General features: G+C 41.3%; 1 protein-coding gene across 1 annotated transcript in view; it reads left to right on the top strand.

Moving 5' to 3' along the window:
• Nucleotides 1-15,783, top strand: part of b3glcta (beta 3-glucosyltransferase a) — a 69,557-nt gene that overhangs the window by 12,045 nt on the left and 41,729 nt on the right. Inside the window, exons 2-3 of the mRNA XM_084351511.1 lie at nucleotides 44-87; nucleotides 14,057-14,096. Coding sequence (XP_084207637.1) covers nucleotides 44-87; nucleotides 14,057-14,096 — 84 coding nt within the window. The remainder of the gene's footprint in view (nucleotides 1-43; nucleotides 88-14,056; nucleotides 14,097-15,783) is intronic.

The following is a 15,783-nucleotide window of genomic DNA, read 5'->3' as shown; positions in this document are numbered from 1 at the left end:
CTGCTGTTTGAATTAATATATTTTTCTCTTTCTGTTCTTACAGTTCACATCAACTTTTCTGCTGGCAGCTCAGGAAAAGGCTCACAGGTAAGAAAAACACGTGTGTGTGTGATTCTGTATTTCCTGTCTGCAAATGAGTCTGAAACCTGCTGCTGGTTTCTTGATAATTAGTGTTAATCATTCGCTTCCTGATCTCCTCACCTCCATTTAAACCCTTAATCACCTGACCAACCTAAAACAAATGACCGTGTTTTTTTATTTAAATGGATTGATCATTTGGCCTCCAGATAGGAACTATCAATTTGCTCTTCCACACAAATCTATTCACTCTTTTCCTCAAGTGCAAGATGATTTTCTTGCTGTTGCATTTTCTACATAAGTCTGCAGTTGCTGCGCGATAAATAATTAACATGTTCAGTTGCTCTACTTCTCCTTGGTGTGAGGAGATGTTGACAGTAAGCCTCCTGGCAGAGGTGCTTAGCATCACAGAAATGGGAAATTACTGTCTTGCCTTTTACTGATGTCAACCGCCTCTTTCCCTGCGAGAGGATATTTAAAGTCTTCGCTTTGTCACTTTTTCATTTTTTTCTCACATTGTTGTAAATGATGTTTGGCAGAAATTGCATTCGTCTGAACTTCCCAGTGTAATGTAGGTGGATATTGAAACATCTCGAGTCTCTGGCCTCTAATTTGAACAGAATCAAGTTTGCTTAAGTCAGTTTTCTTCCCTGAAATAATTGTATCACATCATGAGTGTTCCTTCAATAGCAGATACTCAGTCAAAGCGCTTCTCTTTCTTTTTCTTTTTTTTTCCTTTTTTTTTTTTTTACATTTTTTATATAAAAGAGCGATTAGGGACAGCTGCCTGTCAGAGTTATAAAGCAAAGATTTAAATGACATCCATTCAGGAGAAGAAACTCTTTAAGGGAATGAAAAGAGTCGTGTTTTCGCAACAATGGGAACATAATCGGGAATAAAAGTCATGTTTAATGTGCTGGAAAAAAGATATTAAGAAAGCAGAGAATGTTTTATGAAGTTCATTTTTGTCTAAACTGTTACATTACATCTATTTTTAGATTTAAGTGTCTCCTACAAGCTTCAGAAAAACATATCTTCTGATTTCTCCTCCTTTTTTGACCCTGACATGTGGCTTCTAGTGCTTCTGAGAGCTCGTGGGGGGGTTGTTGCCTAGTTACCGCGGGACCACGGCGGTGCTTGTGCCCTGTGTTTTTTAAAATGTTCACATCGCATTTGAATTTTTTAATGTCACCAACTTCTGACAGGTGTTTCTCAGACAGAGTGGAGCCCAGATGTGCTCTACACCTTGCGTCAGACGTGCGTTGTGTGCTGCAAAGTGGAAACCAGGTTAATGCCCCCTTTTTAGATCTCCTGAGCTGAAGAACAACATTAACAAATTAGAAAGGAATGCAAATTTTTAGGTCATGGAAGCGCTCCAGTTCAGTTATAGAAAGTCGTTGAATTTACATCGGGGCCATAGCGGGAGGCCTGGCGCTGGTTTACACGCTGAATACAACATTTTACAACACATGCTCATACATCTGTGAGCACACTTGATTTATTATTTAAGAAGTAAACCAGTCGCTGAATAAAGCAATTAATTATTGGTCTTCCCACAGAGGATTATTGACTTTCTAACAAAGTTGCGATGCAGAAAGACCTTTTTGTCAGCGTAGCAGTTTTGTAGCCAAGAATCAAGAACTATAACGTCAAACACGGTACAATACATGCATATATTAGCAAATCAAATATCTAAATTATTTTTGTCCTTCCTGTCTTTCCAAATCATGTTAACAAAGATACTTTCCTCAAGAGGGCTTGGCGTCCGATATGTCTGAGCTTTGATTCTCGAGAACTTCAGTGTGCAACGGCCAGAGCTTAGTTGTTGAGCATGATTGATATTCCTCTCAATTATACAGACTCACCACACTCACGTTGGGTTAAACACAGGGTATGCCACGCATGTTACAAAGGTATAATATGTGACATTTCTGCATTGAAAAAATGACAAAACCTTTGTTATTTAATGAGTTGAGTTGTTCTCACATTATCCTCAATGTTTCCATCAAATGTCAAACCCAGTGAACTCTATAATTTCACATAATGTAATTGTGCATTTCATTTGGCCGCGTGCCGCTCTAAGAACCCATTAATAATCACAAGCATGTGGTTTATCTACCTGCCTTCTGAGAATGTCAGAAAGTATATTCATGTGCCTCAGGCAGGACTCACAATATGGGAGTTTTAAAATCTTAATCAATTTTGAAACTGGGTTCCATCATGCACACAAGTATGATCTTCACAGATGTTTTCTCACACGTGCACACGATACAAGATTTGAAAAATAATGGCGCATCTTTAAGATTATCATGCCAGAGGGAGCGATGCACCGGCTCACGTGATCTCGTGGGGGAGCAGACATAAACAAATGGCGACCGCACCGTACTTGCTGCGGTACCGTATATACTTTTGCAGTGAGGAAAAACAAAAGCAGAACAAATGATGTGGTCGACATGGGTCGTCTATTCTACAGCGAGAAAGTTTAACTGTAAACTGAGTGCGTGCCATTGATTGGCAACACTGTCAGCTGCTTCAGAAAGCACTGATAATCATCCAGATTCTAAATCCTAGATATCAAACACTTCTGATATTTATCTGGACAGCCACCATGAGTCTGCGAGCAGTGGGGAGGTTTAAGAATGGATCTGTAAACCCCTCACATCACCATATAATCTGTGCCAAACTCCCAGGCCAGATTTCTCCTCTGATTGTCGGGAGGGGCAAATCAGGATCAAACAGCCCAAAACTCCTGTAGTAGTGTGATCCCAACCTGAAAAATTATAGTGTATACAGTGCTTTGAAGAACGGTGACGGGGATTAAATTGCATTCAATGGAGTCAAACAGTCAATCCAAACCTTTTAAAGTAGTGTTTCATCAGAGCGTATTTCACATGATTTTTGTGCCAGTGGTCAGAATAGAAGATCTGGCACTGAATAAAAGAGGGTTCACCATCTGACTTCAAACAGCTGTGCTCATCCCATCACCATTAAAATCTGGCTAAATCTGCAGGGGCTCCTGTAGCGTGTGATATGGGTAACGCTGATCTCAGAATGCAAAGTAGCAACTGTCGAGTCACATTAAACTTCCAGCAACAGATTCATAAGAGTGTGGGGGGGGGAAGCATATTGAGTGTGATTCTGCATCCCGTGGCTTATTGTTTGTTCCCTTACAGCGGAGGAAAAGACCATCTGTTCCAATTTTTAGTCGGGATTTGAAAAGTTTCACCCTCTTTGATCAATATTGTTGCATATAACACTGATTACACAAAAAGGCTCATGAAGTGTAAAGCAGGAAATATGGCTGTAAGTTTCAGTGGCTGTCTTTGAGCACAGTCCGTGGCTCGCATACGAAAAACTGTCAGCGTCTCCCCCCTCCTTTGAAGACGGCCTGAAGCCTGTGATGACTGGCATCAGTTTGAACTCGGAATGACTTGGAGAAGTTGGTGAAGGCAGGCGCAGGTACTGTGATTATTCGCCGCTTCAGGGCTTCATAAACAGCCTAAACAACAAGTGTGCTCCAAGTTTGCTAATGTAAGCAGAAGTGCCTTGATCTCATGCACTCAGAGGACTCAGAACAGCGAGATGATGCATGAGCACTACACAGTGTGAGAAATTATTTACAAACTTCCTGCTGAAGGTCTTGCAAAGCCAATGAGTAACTTCAACTTGTTAAGAGCACACCTGACAGTTCCTGTCACTTTGCCACCATTCTGGTCCTCTCAAGATACATGAGGGAACTTTTAAAAGACATTTCAGGGCTCAGGCTTTATTCTGAAAGTGGCAGCTGGCTTCACCTTCAGGCGATGTTCCTAGATGTTGGAAAACGCAACAAACAGTGCTAGGACACACACAAGAACACAACCAGGAGAGCAGAAGTAATTAAAAGTGCTGATCTTTGTGAGTCACCTGAGTTCTTTCATGTGTTTTCAAGGCTAAATGGTTGCTTTACAATGTTATGTAATGCCAACATTCTCTTAGGTTCGTCCTCAGGCTGTGCAGTGTCCTTGTAAACTTGTAACCCAGATAGGAACCTGAACGCTTCTCTTTTGCCATCATAGCCATCTTTGTTCAGTTCCCTTGACCATTGAAGGATATAGATCTTCATCTCTGTGGAGGCACTCAAGTGCCAATCAGTGAATGACAAAATAACCAGTCTTCAAGGAAAAGTGCTCTTGCCTTCCTTAACAACACACTCTGATCAAGTCATTCATCTCTAACTGGAGGACAAAATCATCTATGTTGCTTGAAGGTTGCAGAACTTTCTGCAAAACATCGTTTTGCAAAGATTTTGTGTTTAAGCTCACATCAGTGCTGCCTAAATGGCTTTAACTACAAGCAAGAAGATCTACTTGGGCTACCTTGGGTTGTTGAAAATCAAACTGAAGCGGACAAGTGTGAGACTGACGTCTGAATCATTGCTTTAACTCCTCTGCAGTGACCTTATCTCAGCAGGAAAGATTATTTTTCTGAAATTGCAAACGTGCATGAATGCTGCTGCCAATGTGCACCTGAAGATCCGATTTGACCAAAACTGTGAATATCAACAGGTGACCAGGTGGCGCACACTCATCCTCCATCCCAACATGGATTCTTAAAATGATCTCGTTTAGCTCACAGCATTACAACAGTTTCATATTTGTCTCCGTTTTGGTTTCTGATTCTGAACAACCAAACGTAAAGATGTGATTACAGAGCAGAGCGTGGGCTGTGAAAAAAGAAAGAAACACGGAAAGAAAAGAAACACAAATTGGGAAATCAATTGGTTTTCAAACTTAAATATTTCTTAGATCCTGACAACTCTTTAGTTAAAAAAAGGTTCTTTGAAACTTCTGTCTTCACCTTGTTATATTTATAAAAAACAACGCTAGTCTGTTTCTTTTGAGTTGGAGTGATGATAAGATACAGATTTGAATTGCACATAACACTTGGCAGCAATCTTTTTTCCTTTTGTAACTCGAACAATACAAGAACATTATTTCTGTGTGAACAAACTCTTGTTTTCCAAAGTGTTCTGGTCAAAAATATCTATCAGCCATCTCATGTAGAGACAAGGGAGCAGCAAACTGTGACCCTAAATAACTTACACAGCAGGGCTTGACAGTAACGGTTGCCCCGTTGCCCAAGGCAACCAGATTTGGACCACTGTCAACAATTTTGTGCTGTCTGGTCGCCTCTGTTGGCAACAGTTGTTCCTGTGCTAAGAAAAACAGAGCCGAATCCCTCTGTATACAGTCTTCTTACTAAGTGAGAGTGCCCTCGTTGAACTGTTTCACTGTGTGAGAAATGATAAAAATATGGATGAAAAATGCTAAATATTACCCCAACAGATTGTTAGTATAACAGAGTGTTACTGATACTGAAATATGTGGACCTGAAGAAAGGGGAAAGGCAATGAGTTTATTTCTTTTCTTTTACAAATAGAAAAATGTGCCACAACATAATTCGAAAAACAAGTTTGCTCTTTCAGGTAAACACAACATTTAGTGTCACAGGGCTGATGAATAAAACAGGGCAGATAAAACATGTTGGAAGAGTAGGTGCACAAGAACTATCACAAACTGTGGGAATATGAGCGGAGAAAATCAATCCAAGAAATACTTTCTACATCCTGTGTGGAAAAGAGCCTTTCTCAGACTCTCCTATCATCTCGAGATCAAAAACAACTCAGATTTTCGAGCTGTAGATTAAACCAGGCTTGCAGGATTTAAATATTCAGCGTATTATATAATTTTTCCTGCTAATTATGTTACCTTGCTAATGTGAAATTTAAATGCAGTGACATTAGCCGCTCACTCTCACTGCCGTTGTGGATTAGTAATGAACCTGTAAGCCACTTGTTCTTAATCAAATCCATTTTAGGTGCTGGTGTGTCTGTTACACGAAGAGAGAGACAAATGTTGTCATTTAAAGTTGAACCCACAGATATAACATGATTTAAATAGTGCCTTCAGTACTTCAGGGTTCACTGCTACCTATTCCACTGGGGGGGGGGCAGGATGATGCTTGTTGCTATGGTTACCATCCAGAGCTGTACACACTGCATCTTATGCCAGTTTAATTACATATTGGCGTAACCTTGGCTGGATGCATATAATTACTGGGTGTCAATTGCTTTGGTCATCTGCACGGTAAAACTGATTACCAGCAGCTGCGGTGATAGCCTAGCATAAACTAATACCGCTTTTCCACCAAAATTAGCAAAATTAGTCTACACAGGTTTTTCAAACACAGGTCAACCTGCTAAAATTACCTATTGATCCCATTCCCACTTCCTGCAGGCAAACAGAAGAGAAAACAACAATAAACCCATTGTTAAAGAAGTGTCTGTAAAACAGGGGAAAATTATTTTGAGCGTCACAACCCCTGCAAAATGACTCATTTCACGGCCATAATTTGAGCCATTCCATCCAATGACATTGGGAAAGTCTAGAAGAGCAGCACAATTACATTATTTTGTCCCCATTCTGGTAGTCGGGCTTTTAGTTGGCAGGTATTTTGATAGCCGGGAAGTCGAGCTTTTTTGGCTTCAAAACACCAGTGAGCAGCTTTCATAGGAATGAACAGGACTCCGCCTCCAACACTATGTCAAGTAATAAAACGTCCTTTAATAGACTGCATCCCAAATTCCCTCCTTATTTACGCGCCACCACCGGATGTTGATAATGCATCATCACTTTGCGCTGCGGAGTTTAGCTAATGGCTTTCTCGCTAGATTGAGCAACCTTGTCTTAGGGTGACTAGTGTTTCGGATCATCTCTTTTAAAGTCCATACAGCCCTCATGAAAAGTAAGAAAAAAAAAAGTTTGTTAGTAGTTTGTTGACCCCTCCCCTAAATTGTGGTTGCCCAATTATAGCTCAGCAACCATGCACAGCAAGTTTGTTTAGTTACGCCGTGTGCACGGTTCTGTTGTGAAAGCAACAGTCAGCATTTATAGGGCTTAGGAGGTGGGTTTCTTTATTTAGCCTTTCCAAAACCAAAAACACAAGAGTGTAAGGAATGGATTCAACAGTGTTTTTATCTGCTCAAATGTGCATGCAGTAGCAGCCCAAGTGAGCATTGCTTTCATAGTTAACTATGCAGTGTGTATTATTTCCCCACTGTGTGGAAACCAGTCCTGGATGCTGTCAAAGTTTAGGGCTGCCTTTCATACCCTGCCAAACACATCTATTGGTCCAAATTGTAAAAGCTTTTTCTCTCGTGATATAAAAAATTGAAAACATAGCCTGTTGCTTGGAAATAAAAAGTAAATAGGATAGCTTTCCACCCTGAGCTTGACATCAGAGGAAAATGGCCACTGTGTGAATGAGAATCAGTGACAATATAACCATGTTTACCTTTGTAACATTTACTTGAGTCTCTCTTTCAAACTCTCAATTGAAGAGAGTCAATTGAACACTGTTCGATTGTTGCTTGCATGGAGACAGATGATAAGCTATAACATCACACTGAAAAATGGATGGAAACTAGGTTGTCCACCACGAGGTCATGTCTCCGTCACTCTGCCAATCGGAGCCAGAGACGATTATTGCCGTTGACTACTGCAGAATCTTTTGAATGAATGCTAATTGTACCCTGTCCCACTGACGAAAAAAAGCCAGATGTGAGTGTCTGTTAGTGGGTGTCTTTTTTTTTATCCAGTGTAAAAGGGGCATAACTAGGCAGCATTGTTCCATGCAGGCACATGCAGCTTTAACCTCAATCAGTGTCAACTAAAACCAAAAGATAATGTTTAGTCGCCAGGTTGGCAGTCAGTTCTACTGTCAGGCCCATCATGGTGCACGTCATGGGGAAAATTGCTCCTGTTGTATCATTAACAGCAAGTTAATAGAGTAGTTTTACTTGTCAGTTTTGAGACTTTCTGCCCTACGGTGTGTTGGTGTGTTATCAACAGGTTTTTCCCCATAATTTCCGATTGAAGTCAACAATTTGCAGAAAGAAGGTATGAATACAGCTTGACAAGAATAACCTGCTGATTTTCATAGGCAGCAGACCTTTTAAGTCATTAAGTCATTACACATTAAGAGCTTTCGCTTGTGAATGAAAAACGGCTATTGAGTAAAATTTTTAATCTGTCAGTTCTTCTGGCACCCTGACAGGGAGGAGGGACAGAAAAGGCTTTTTAAGTCTTAAAGTGCTCAGTAGATCTGAAAGCGTCGTCAAAATGAAGCGGTTGATTTGCACTTTACTAAGAAGTAATTTTACTCCTTCAATATAAAGTAAACCCATGAATAATAGAGATGAACTCAGGTATTTGAGGTGCTCAGAGTCCTTCCAGACAGCCAGCTTCTGTAAACATCACACATTTTTCTCCAACATGTCAAAATTCATAAAACCACGGCAACCTTGAATCATTCTTGCCATCAGTGAACAGAGAGCTAATGTGACCTGACGGGTCACTCACATCAGTGGAGCGTCTGTGCCCTCGGGGACTGAGAGATGCAGCAGAGGGCCGGGGCTCCGGCGTGTTTGTATGTGAAGAGCTTCCAAATGAAAGGCAGGGATCAAAGGGTTGTCTTTGCGGGTGTCCTTGATTACATAACGGTCACATCATGTGGGTTGAGCATCGTTCTCAAGGAGTTTACACATGTACACCTCAGCGGGGAAAACCTTTGGCGCGGTGCTGCCGTTGTTCTGCGGTCAAACTACACGAGGCACAATCTTCCTGTCTGTCTGCATCAGCGCCGTGGTGCCACAGATCAAACCCACTCAAGGGATGGTGAAACTAACCCCTTCAGATGGACAGTGTAGACTCAAAGCAATTCCTTTTTAACACCTATGGGTGTCTGATTCCTGCTGCAAATGGCTGACAGCCTGCTGTCAGATGGGATTAAGGAGAGCTTTACCTGCGCGTAGTAAGCATTGAGGGCCAAGAAGAGCCGAGTCCTATGCGAGCTGGGAATAATTCATTGCACAGTAATGGCAAAAATGATGTTAGACCTGTTCTGAGTTCACTCTGCCGCAGAATATTAGATCATTTACCAGGGAAAGATAGCCCTCCTGCTACCCAACTGCAAGATAGTGCAACCAAGGAACATGATTTAAAAGGGTATTTGTTAAATGTCCAATGAGTCACCTTTTGACTACAAAAATCTGAGGAACAGATGGACGACAGAAGACTAACATAAAGTGTTTTAGTAAGATTGTGGGCCACCAGAACAGCGTCAGCGCTTCTTCAGATTTATCCTACAAGTCTCTGAACTCTGCTGGAGGGATTGAACACCAGCGATCTGAAATCAGACACATTTCTATCCATTGAATTGAATTGAATTTAAAGGCACCACTTGGAATGTAGTGAAGGAGGCAAGTTGTTGTGTTTCTTGTGTTTGAAAACCTGTTCTCCTGTTTTATTGTGGATGTCTGTATATCAAGTTTTATATGTTGCATTTTATGATGTTGTGACTTTGATACGGTGGCTACCTTGGCCAGGTGTTTCTTGTAAAAACGATCTTGATCTCAATGGGACTTCCTAGTAAAATGAAGGTGAAATAAAATAAAATAAAATAATGAATAAATGTAGCTGTCTGCTCGTTTTCAGGTTCAGCAAGGACACAGCTTGTGTGCGTCTATACTGATAGAAAATATATTATTGTACGCCTCCATAAAAATAGATGTATGAGTTCAGAGAGCTCCTGCGGATGGTAGTAGAGGGAGAGGAGGAGAGGGAGAGAAAGGAGTGTCGGCTTTCATTGGTTGCAGCTCATTCAAGGCTCCCCGACCCGTCGGCGACACACAACCAGATATTTAGCCTGTTAGATATCCAGCAGGCGTAAGCTCTGATATGCTCTGATCTGGGGCTTTATGTTGGCGATCTCCAAAAAACGTTGGCGAGTGGAAAATCAGAACAAAAATCCTGTAGTGTGAACTGAGCTTAAGGGGACAAGTGGACCCAAACCCGCCAGTGAAGTGCCAACCACAGCATGACAAATCCATCAGATACCCCTCTGTTGGGGTCAAGCATTCAGGCCTGTACCGTTGTCTTGGAGCTGGCCACACATGCACTCGCCCACTTGTCTGGAATATCATGAAAGATGACTCATCTGACCACTTTCTTCCACATCTCTGTAGACCCCTGCCGATGGTTCTTGCGCCACTGGACTCTTAAATGTGCATTCATCTTCGTAATGAGGGGTTCATGCACTGCCACCCGACTATAATATCCCTCTCTGTGTAATTGTTGATGGATTGTTCCCACTGACAGTCTGCACATCCTGCACCGACACTCTCAGTCACCTGAGAGTCACTTTTCTGCTTTTCCTAGATATCACACTAATGCACAAGCATCGCTGTCGTCAAATGTGTGCTGTCGACCACAATATCCAACCCTATTTGCTGATGTCTTTCCCACAGATCCCACTTTAGTTCCTCTTGAAACATGAGCCAGCCGAGCAGTGTTTATGATTACAGCTCCTGCCATCCATGCCCTACGATGAGCCCTCTTTCAAAGTCACCATCTTGACACAGAAGTCGTCTTCAGCATTTTTAGACTTGCCACAGAGAATGATTGGTTGTTAATTCCTTAAATATTATGCTTATGATTGCTTAATTGTACCATGCAGTGCACCTCCGAGGAAGCATTTGCATGCGTTATGTTTCTGCACTCAACACCAAGGGCAATAGAAAGAAGTCTGTTTTTCCATAATTAAGTTTGACAGTTAGTATTTTATAAATATGTTCCTAAACCCTTTTTGTCGTTTAATGTTGTTATTTTGGGTTTTACTTCTATTGGTAACAGGCTCAATGAAGATGAAATGACATATTTCAATCTCTCCTACAGCACACTGGAGTAGGGATCGACCAATGTTTTTTTCAGGGCCGATACCGATAACTATTATTGATAAAAGGAGACCAATAACTAATAATTGGAACCGATATACATTGGCAGTAATTCAAGTCTTGGTGTCAAAGTTTAAATACTGTACTTAAGTGCAATTTTGAGCTACTTTACTTGAGTATTTCCATCTTCCGCTCCTGAGTACTTCCACTCCACTAAATGTATTTGACAACTTAAAGTAGTAGTTCGGGTCTTTTGATGTTTGGTTGCAGGAGGTACTTATCCTGAGTCGGTGTATTACCTGCAGCAGATGACTGTCAGCTCTCCCCCTGTCAGACAGCCACGTAATACAGTGCGCGTCAGGCAAAGCTGTGCTTGTGCGTAGGAATACGAACGTTGTGCGGTTGATGGCATGTAGTCCCAATGGAAAGAGCTGTGTGACGGCAAAGTAAAGCACCAAAAATGTTCAAAATACATCCTACACTTAAAGGGATAGATTTTTTTTTTAGGTGTGCCTTCTTTTAGGTGGCTAAAATATGTCTTTCTGTCGATACCCCTCGGTGCTGTACACTGCTTCTCCACACAGGGGGAGAGCTGATGGTCATCTACTGCAGGTAATACACTGATTATGGATAAGTGCCTCATACACTCTACATCAAAAGCCCGGCACTATCACTTTAAGTTACTAGTTATTTTGCAGATTTAAATTATTCAGTGTCGATAGGCTGTTACTCATGACTTGGAACCAATCAGATAGTGTTGTGGGTGGGACATTTTATTGGCAATCAGACACATAAAAATCACAGATACAGATAATCGGAAAAATGCTGAATATCGTCCCCGATAATCGGCCGTGCAGATAATCGGTCTACGTCTACACTGGAGGTTGAGAGCTCTTTCATGTAAAATATCACTGGTAAATGTAAATGCAGTCTGAAAAATGTAAGAACGCATTAGAATGAGTTCATCATCCAAGTATGTAGAGGTGTTCAGACACAACAGTAGAAATGCATTAAGAAACACAAAGATCTGCATCGGTGGGGGCGTGTTGCTACAGCTACAGGTGAGAGGAAGAAATACGGTCCCTGAAGTCCAGGTTGAGTAATGCATCACTGAGTTTGAAGGCTAAACAGACAGCAAAACACTGCTTTCAATACTGCAAGACGGGGTTTCAGGGCTCCCAATCGCCAGGCAGACATTAATCAGTGAGAATAAAAAGTGATCTGCAGTACAAAGAATGTGCACTCGCATGTGATTGATTGTTCAGAGTAGCGCCTCGCTGGATGATGATGTGTTGTGGAGAAGCTTTTTTTTTGCCCAGATGACCCTGTGTTTTTGGCCGGAGGCAGCTGCGTCGGAACCTCCGCTGTGCCAAAATAGTGAACTAATTGAAATGAATGAGGAGGCTGGATTTTTCTGGACTCCTTACAGCCTGTAAAACAAAAGCTCATTAGAAAGGAGCTCTTGAAACACACTGAACATCGCAAACCGCTGTACAGCAGCGTAGGTTAGATTCAGAGATCTCATTAAAGCCTTGTTAAAGTCTGTCAAAAAACGTTAGGTCTTATTTAGAGTGATGTGAACTAGTAGACACACATGCACGCATTACAAAGGCACACCCAGTTGCACACAATCAATTTAATTGGTAACATTTCCTGACCACTTAATTCATCACACCGGAGGTCCTGATTTATTTTGTTTGACAGTGACGGTGCAGTGATTTACTGTCAGGGCACTTTCCTCTCTGAGAGTTGAGTCGTGTTGAAGGAGACAGTGAGGAACTTTTCACCTGCCACTCCTCTGTCATCCAGAGAAACTTCCACTTTCCTTCATTTGTTTTATGATTATTTTCATCCTCTTCCTAGATTAGTTTTCCCTCTATATTAACCTGTTGTCCTACAACATATTCTCCGAGTTGGAAGGTTTTTATACAAGTCATTATCTGATAACGAGTCTGATTCTCCTGGCTTGTGAGATGCATGTTTTCCTTGAGGCACCTTCTCTCTTCAGCTAAGGAAATGATTTCAGAGGAGCGGTGTGTGATAAGATGAGACAGAAACCTTTTGGGCATGACTAATGCTACTGAGTCCAATTAAGCTGATGTCTTGTACCCACTGAATTAAATCACCCTGATATGATCTTGTCTGCCTGTGCATATATTTGCTTCTAACTCTGATCACCTGGAAAAATAAGAGAAGACAGTCAGCCTCACATATACATGAATCATCGCTGCACATATCTTTATAATTGGTGAACTTTCTACTATTATTTCTACATCTGAAAGTGTGCTCGCTCGATGCTTGTCAAAGCGCTCGATTCGGGATTTGATGAATATAATAAGAAAGACAGGAAGTGCGGAAAACGAGCCCTGCGAGCAATAAATGATGTTCAGTCGTGACAGTTGCAGGATGGCATTCATGGGAGGGGAAATGACTAAATTTATAGTTTATTCTGTATTTCTAAAATTGCGAGTCCTTCAAATTTGCTGAGATAGCGAGATACGTATAGGCAGGTTCACACAACTGCCACCAAACTCCTGTGATTCCCTGTAACCACTGCACCACACCCGCTGAGAGTGAATTTATGACTTAGTTAAGCTCTCTGAAGGCTGCAACAGCTTGCCAGAGAAATGATTGTTAGTCTAGAGGAAGTCATAAATCAAAACAGGCCTCGGTTTGTCATTATCTATTAATACTCTGCCGCTCTAGAGCTCTGGAAACAGCCAGAACTCGCACATTCTTGCCTTTTCCTCCAAGACTGAAAGATTTCCTCTGAAAGATGGAGGTGAAAGACAGCTCTTCAAAGTTTGCTCAGCTTGTGATTGATTTACTCATCCCTCCATGGTCTGCCGCGTGCACTGACAGCTCTGGAGGTGGAACAGTGTTGAACGCCTTAATTGAGCCGAATGCGCAGAGCTTAAATGCTGCAGGCACAAAACCCACACAATTAGGGAGGACTAATGACGTGGGGTATCACCCATTATTTCTCCAAATAACCCACAGGGCTTTCCATATTTAGCATCACTAAGTCTTAATTAGTGATTAGGAAGAGGAAATAAAGTATTTAGTCGAAACTGTGCGTCTTCACATGAGCAAGTTTTGACAGTTTCTGTCGCTTGTTTAAACAAAACAGTGGATGTATATAGGTCATTATTTGAAGACCTTTTTTGTTGCTGCTGTTATTAAAAAGTTTCTCTGTCTTTTCAGAGCCAAGATGATATGCACGTCATCCACAACAATCAACTGGGTAAGTCTTGTTTTTGTAATTACAGTAGAGGCAAGAGTAAGAAAGTCAGACGTCAGCTAACTGTTGTGTCTTTTTTCAGAAAGATGTTTCACATTAAAGATGAGATTTTTAAGACTAGTCCACTAATCTCAGCCTGAACTTGCGCTTAAACATCAGGAAAATGTCACCTACAGTTATTAAGTAGTTGTAAATAATCTCAGTGTAAGTTTTTTCAAACTGGGAAGCTACAATTCAGAGCTTCATCTTTGACAAACTGTCATGGCCGTCTCACGGGGATGACAGTGCTGCATTACGTTTTTTAAATCTGCACAATCTAGCAGTCAAACCTTATTAAACGATCGTCACGTTCTTCCACAGAGCCAGACCAATAGACTTAATGATTTTAATACTTCTGCTATGAAGGGACTTATGATTGAGAGAGTCACAGGGTATAACTATCTATCATCATGATTGGACAGATTTGGATGAAAAACTTCAAATTTAATTTAGATTTCACGTCGATAATCTTGCATGCCAACTCAGCCAAATTGTTGGCTCTTTCTCCAGAAATAAAATCATCCGCCCCATGTTGTGTTGTGTGGAGAGTTAGGAGTTTGATGTATTATTGTTAAGGCAGTTTTCACATCAGTCTTGAACTGCTGTTATTTATAAGCATGCTTCCTCTTTTGCTCTTAAACTTCTGGACTTTTCTGTCTTTCACTCTGCCTTGAGATTTATTACCAGTGATGTTTATGGTACACATCACTGTATTTTATTTGACAAGGTTGGGTGGTCTTCTCTCGAGGAGAGACGTGATACTCACTGGTATCTTTTTATCTATAAAGACCTTCCGGGAAAATTACCATATTACCCTTTCAGAATTGCTTCACCACTCAGATGGGCTTTATCAGACCCGCTCTACTGACTGGCTGTCGCTTCATGTTCCAAGAGTAAGCTGTGAACTTGCAAAGACTGCTTTTAATTTAAGTGCACTTGACTCATGGAACAGAGTATAGCAGAGACGTTATAGGAGAGGAGACAAAGCGCCTAAAGCATTTTGATTAGAAAAGTCGATTACACTATAGATGAGAGAGAAGGGAGATGACATGCAGTGAAGGGCTGCAGGTGGGTCTTAAACCCTGGGCCACTGCAGCGAGGACAAGGCCTCTGTATCAGCTGAGCACCCTGTGACGTGTTTTTGACCTGATTCGACTGATGACTCTGACCCAGTGACCATTAAAAGTGTAGTTATGCCTCTCTTCCATTCATTCAGAGAGGGACATGGTCTTGTTAGTCTGAAATAACTGCCCCAGGGTGTTGCCAAGATGGCTGCCAAGGACTTCCAATATAGCGCCTCCTTAAGATTAACACTTTATATGTTTTGGCCACTTTAGAAATTTAAACCTCACAAACTCTACTTGCGAATGTGTCATATAACTGTATTTTATTTGACATTTCAATTAATCTATCAAATGATGTGCCCTAATCTGAAAGCTTTAATGGCTTTTTATTAGTTAATTCTGGTACCGCCTCTTCTTTATTCATCTCTTTCTTTAGTTTTTACCTCCACCGAGGAGGTTGGGGATGGATCCAGGAATGTTTTTCTCACTTTCTTTAACATTGTGAGATATTGATGGAAAAAATGTATTTAGGTGGCTGGTATCTATGAGTGAGTGCAATTTGATGCGGATAAAGGGGACTGTTGTGC

Source organism: Pagrus pagrus, assembly GCF_965226575.1.
Source record: "Pagrus pagrus genome assembly, chromosome: 4".
Classification (NCBI taxonomy): domain Eukaryota; kingdom Metazoa; phylum Chordata; class Actinopteri; order Spariformes; family Sparidae; genus Pagrus; species Pagrus pagrus.
The sequence above is the reverse complement of the archived record's forward strand: the minus strand, read 5'-3'. Positions and strand labels throughout refer to the sequence as shown.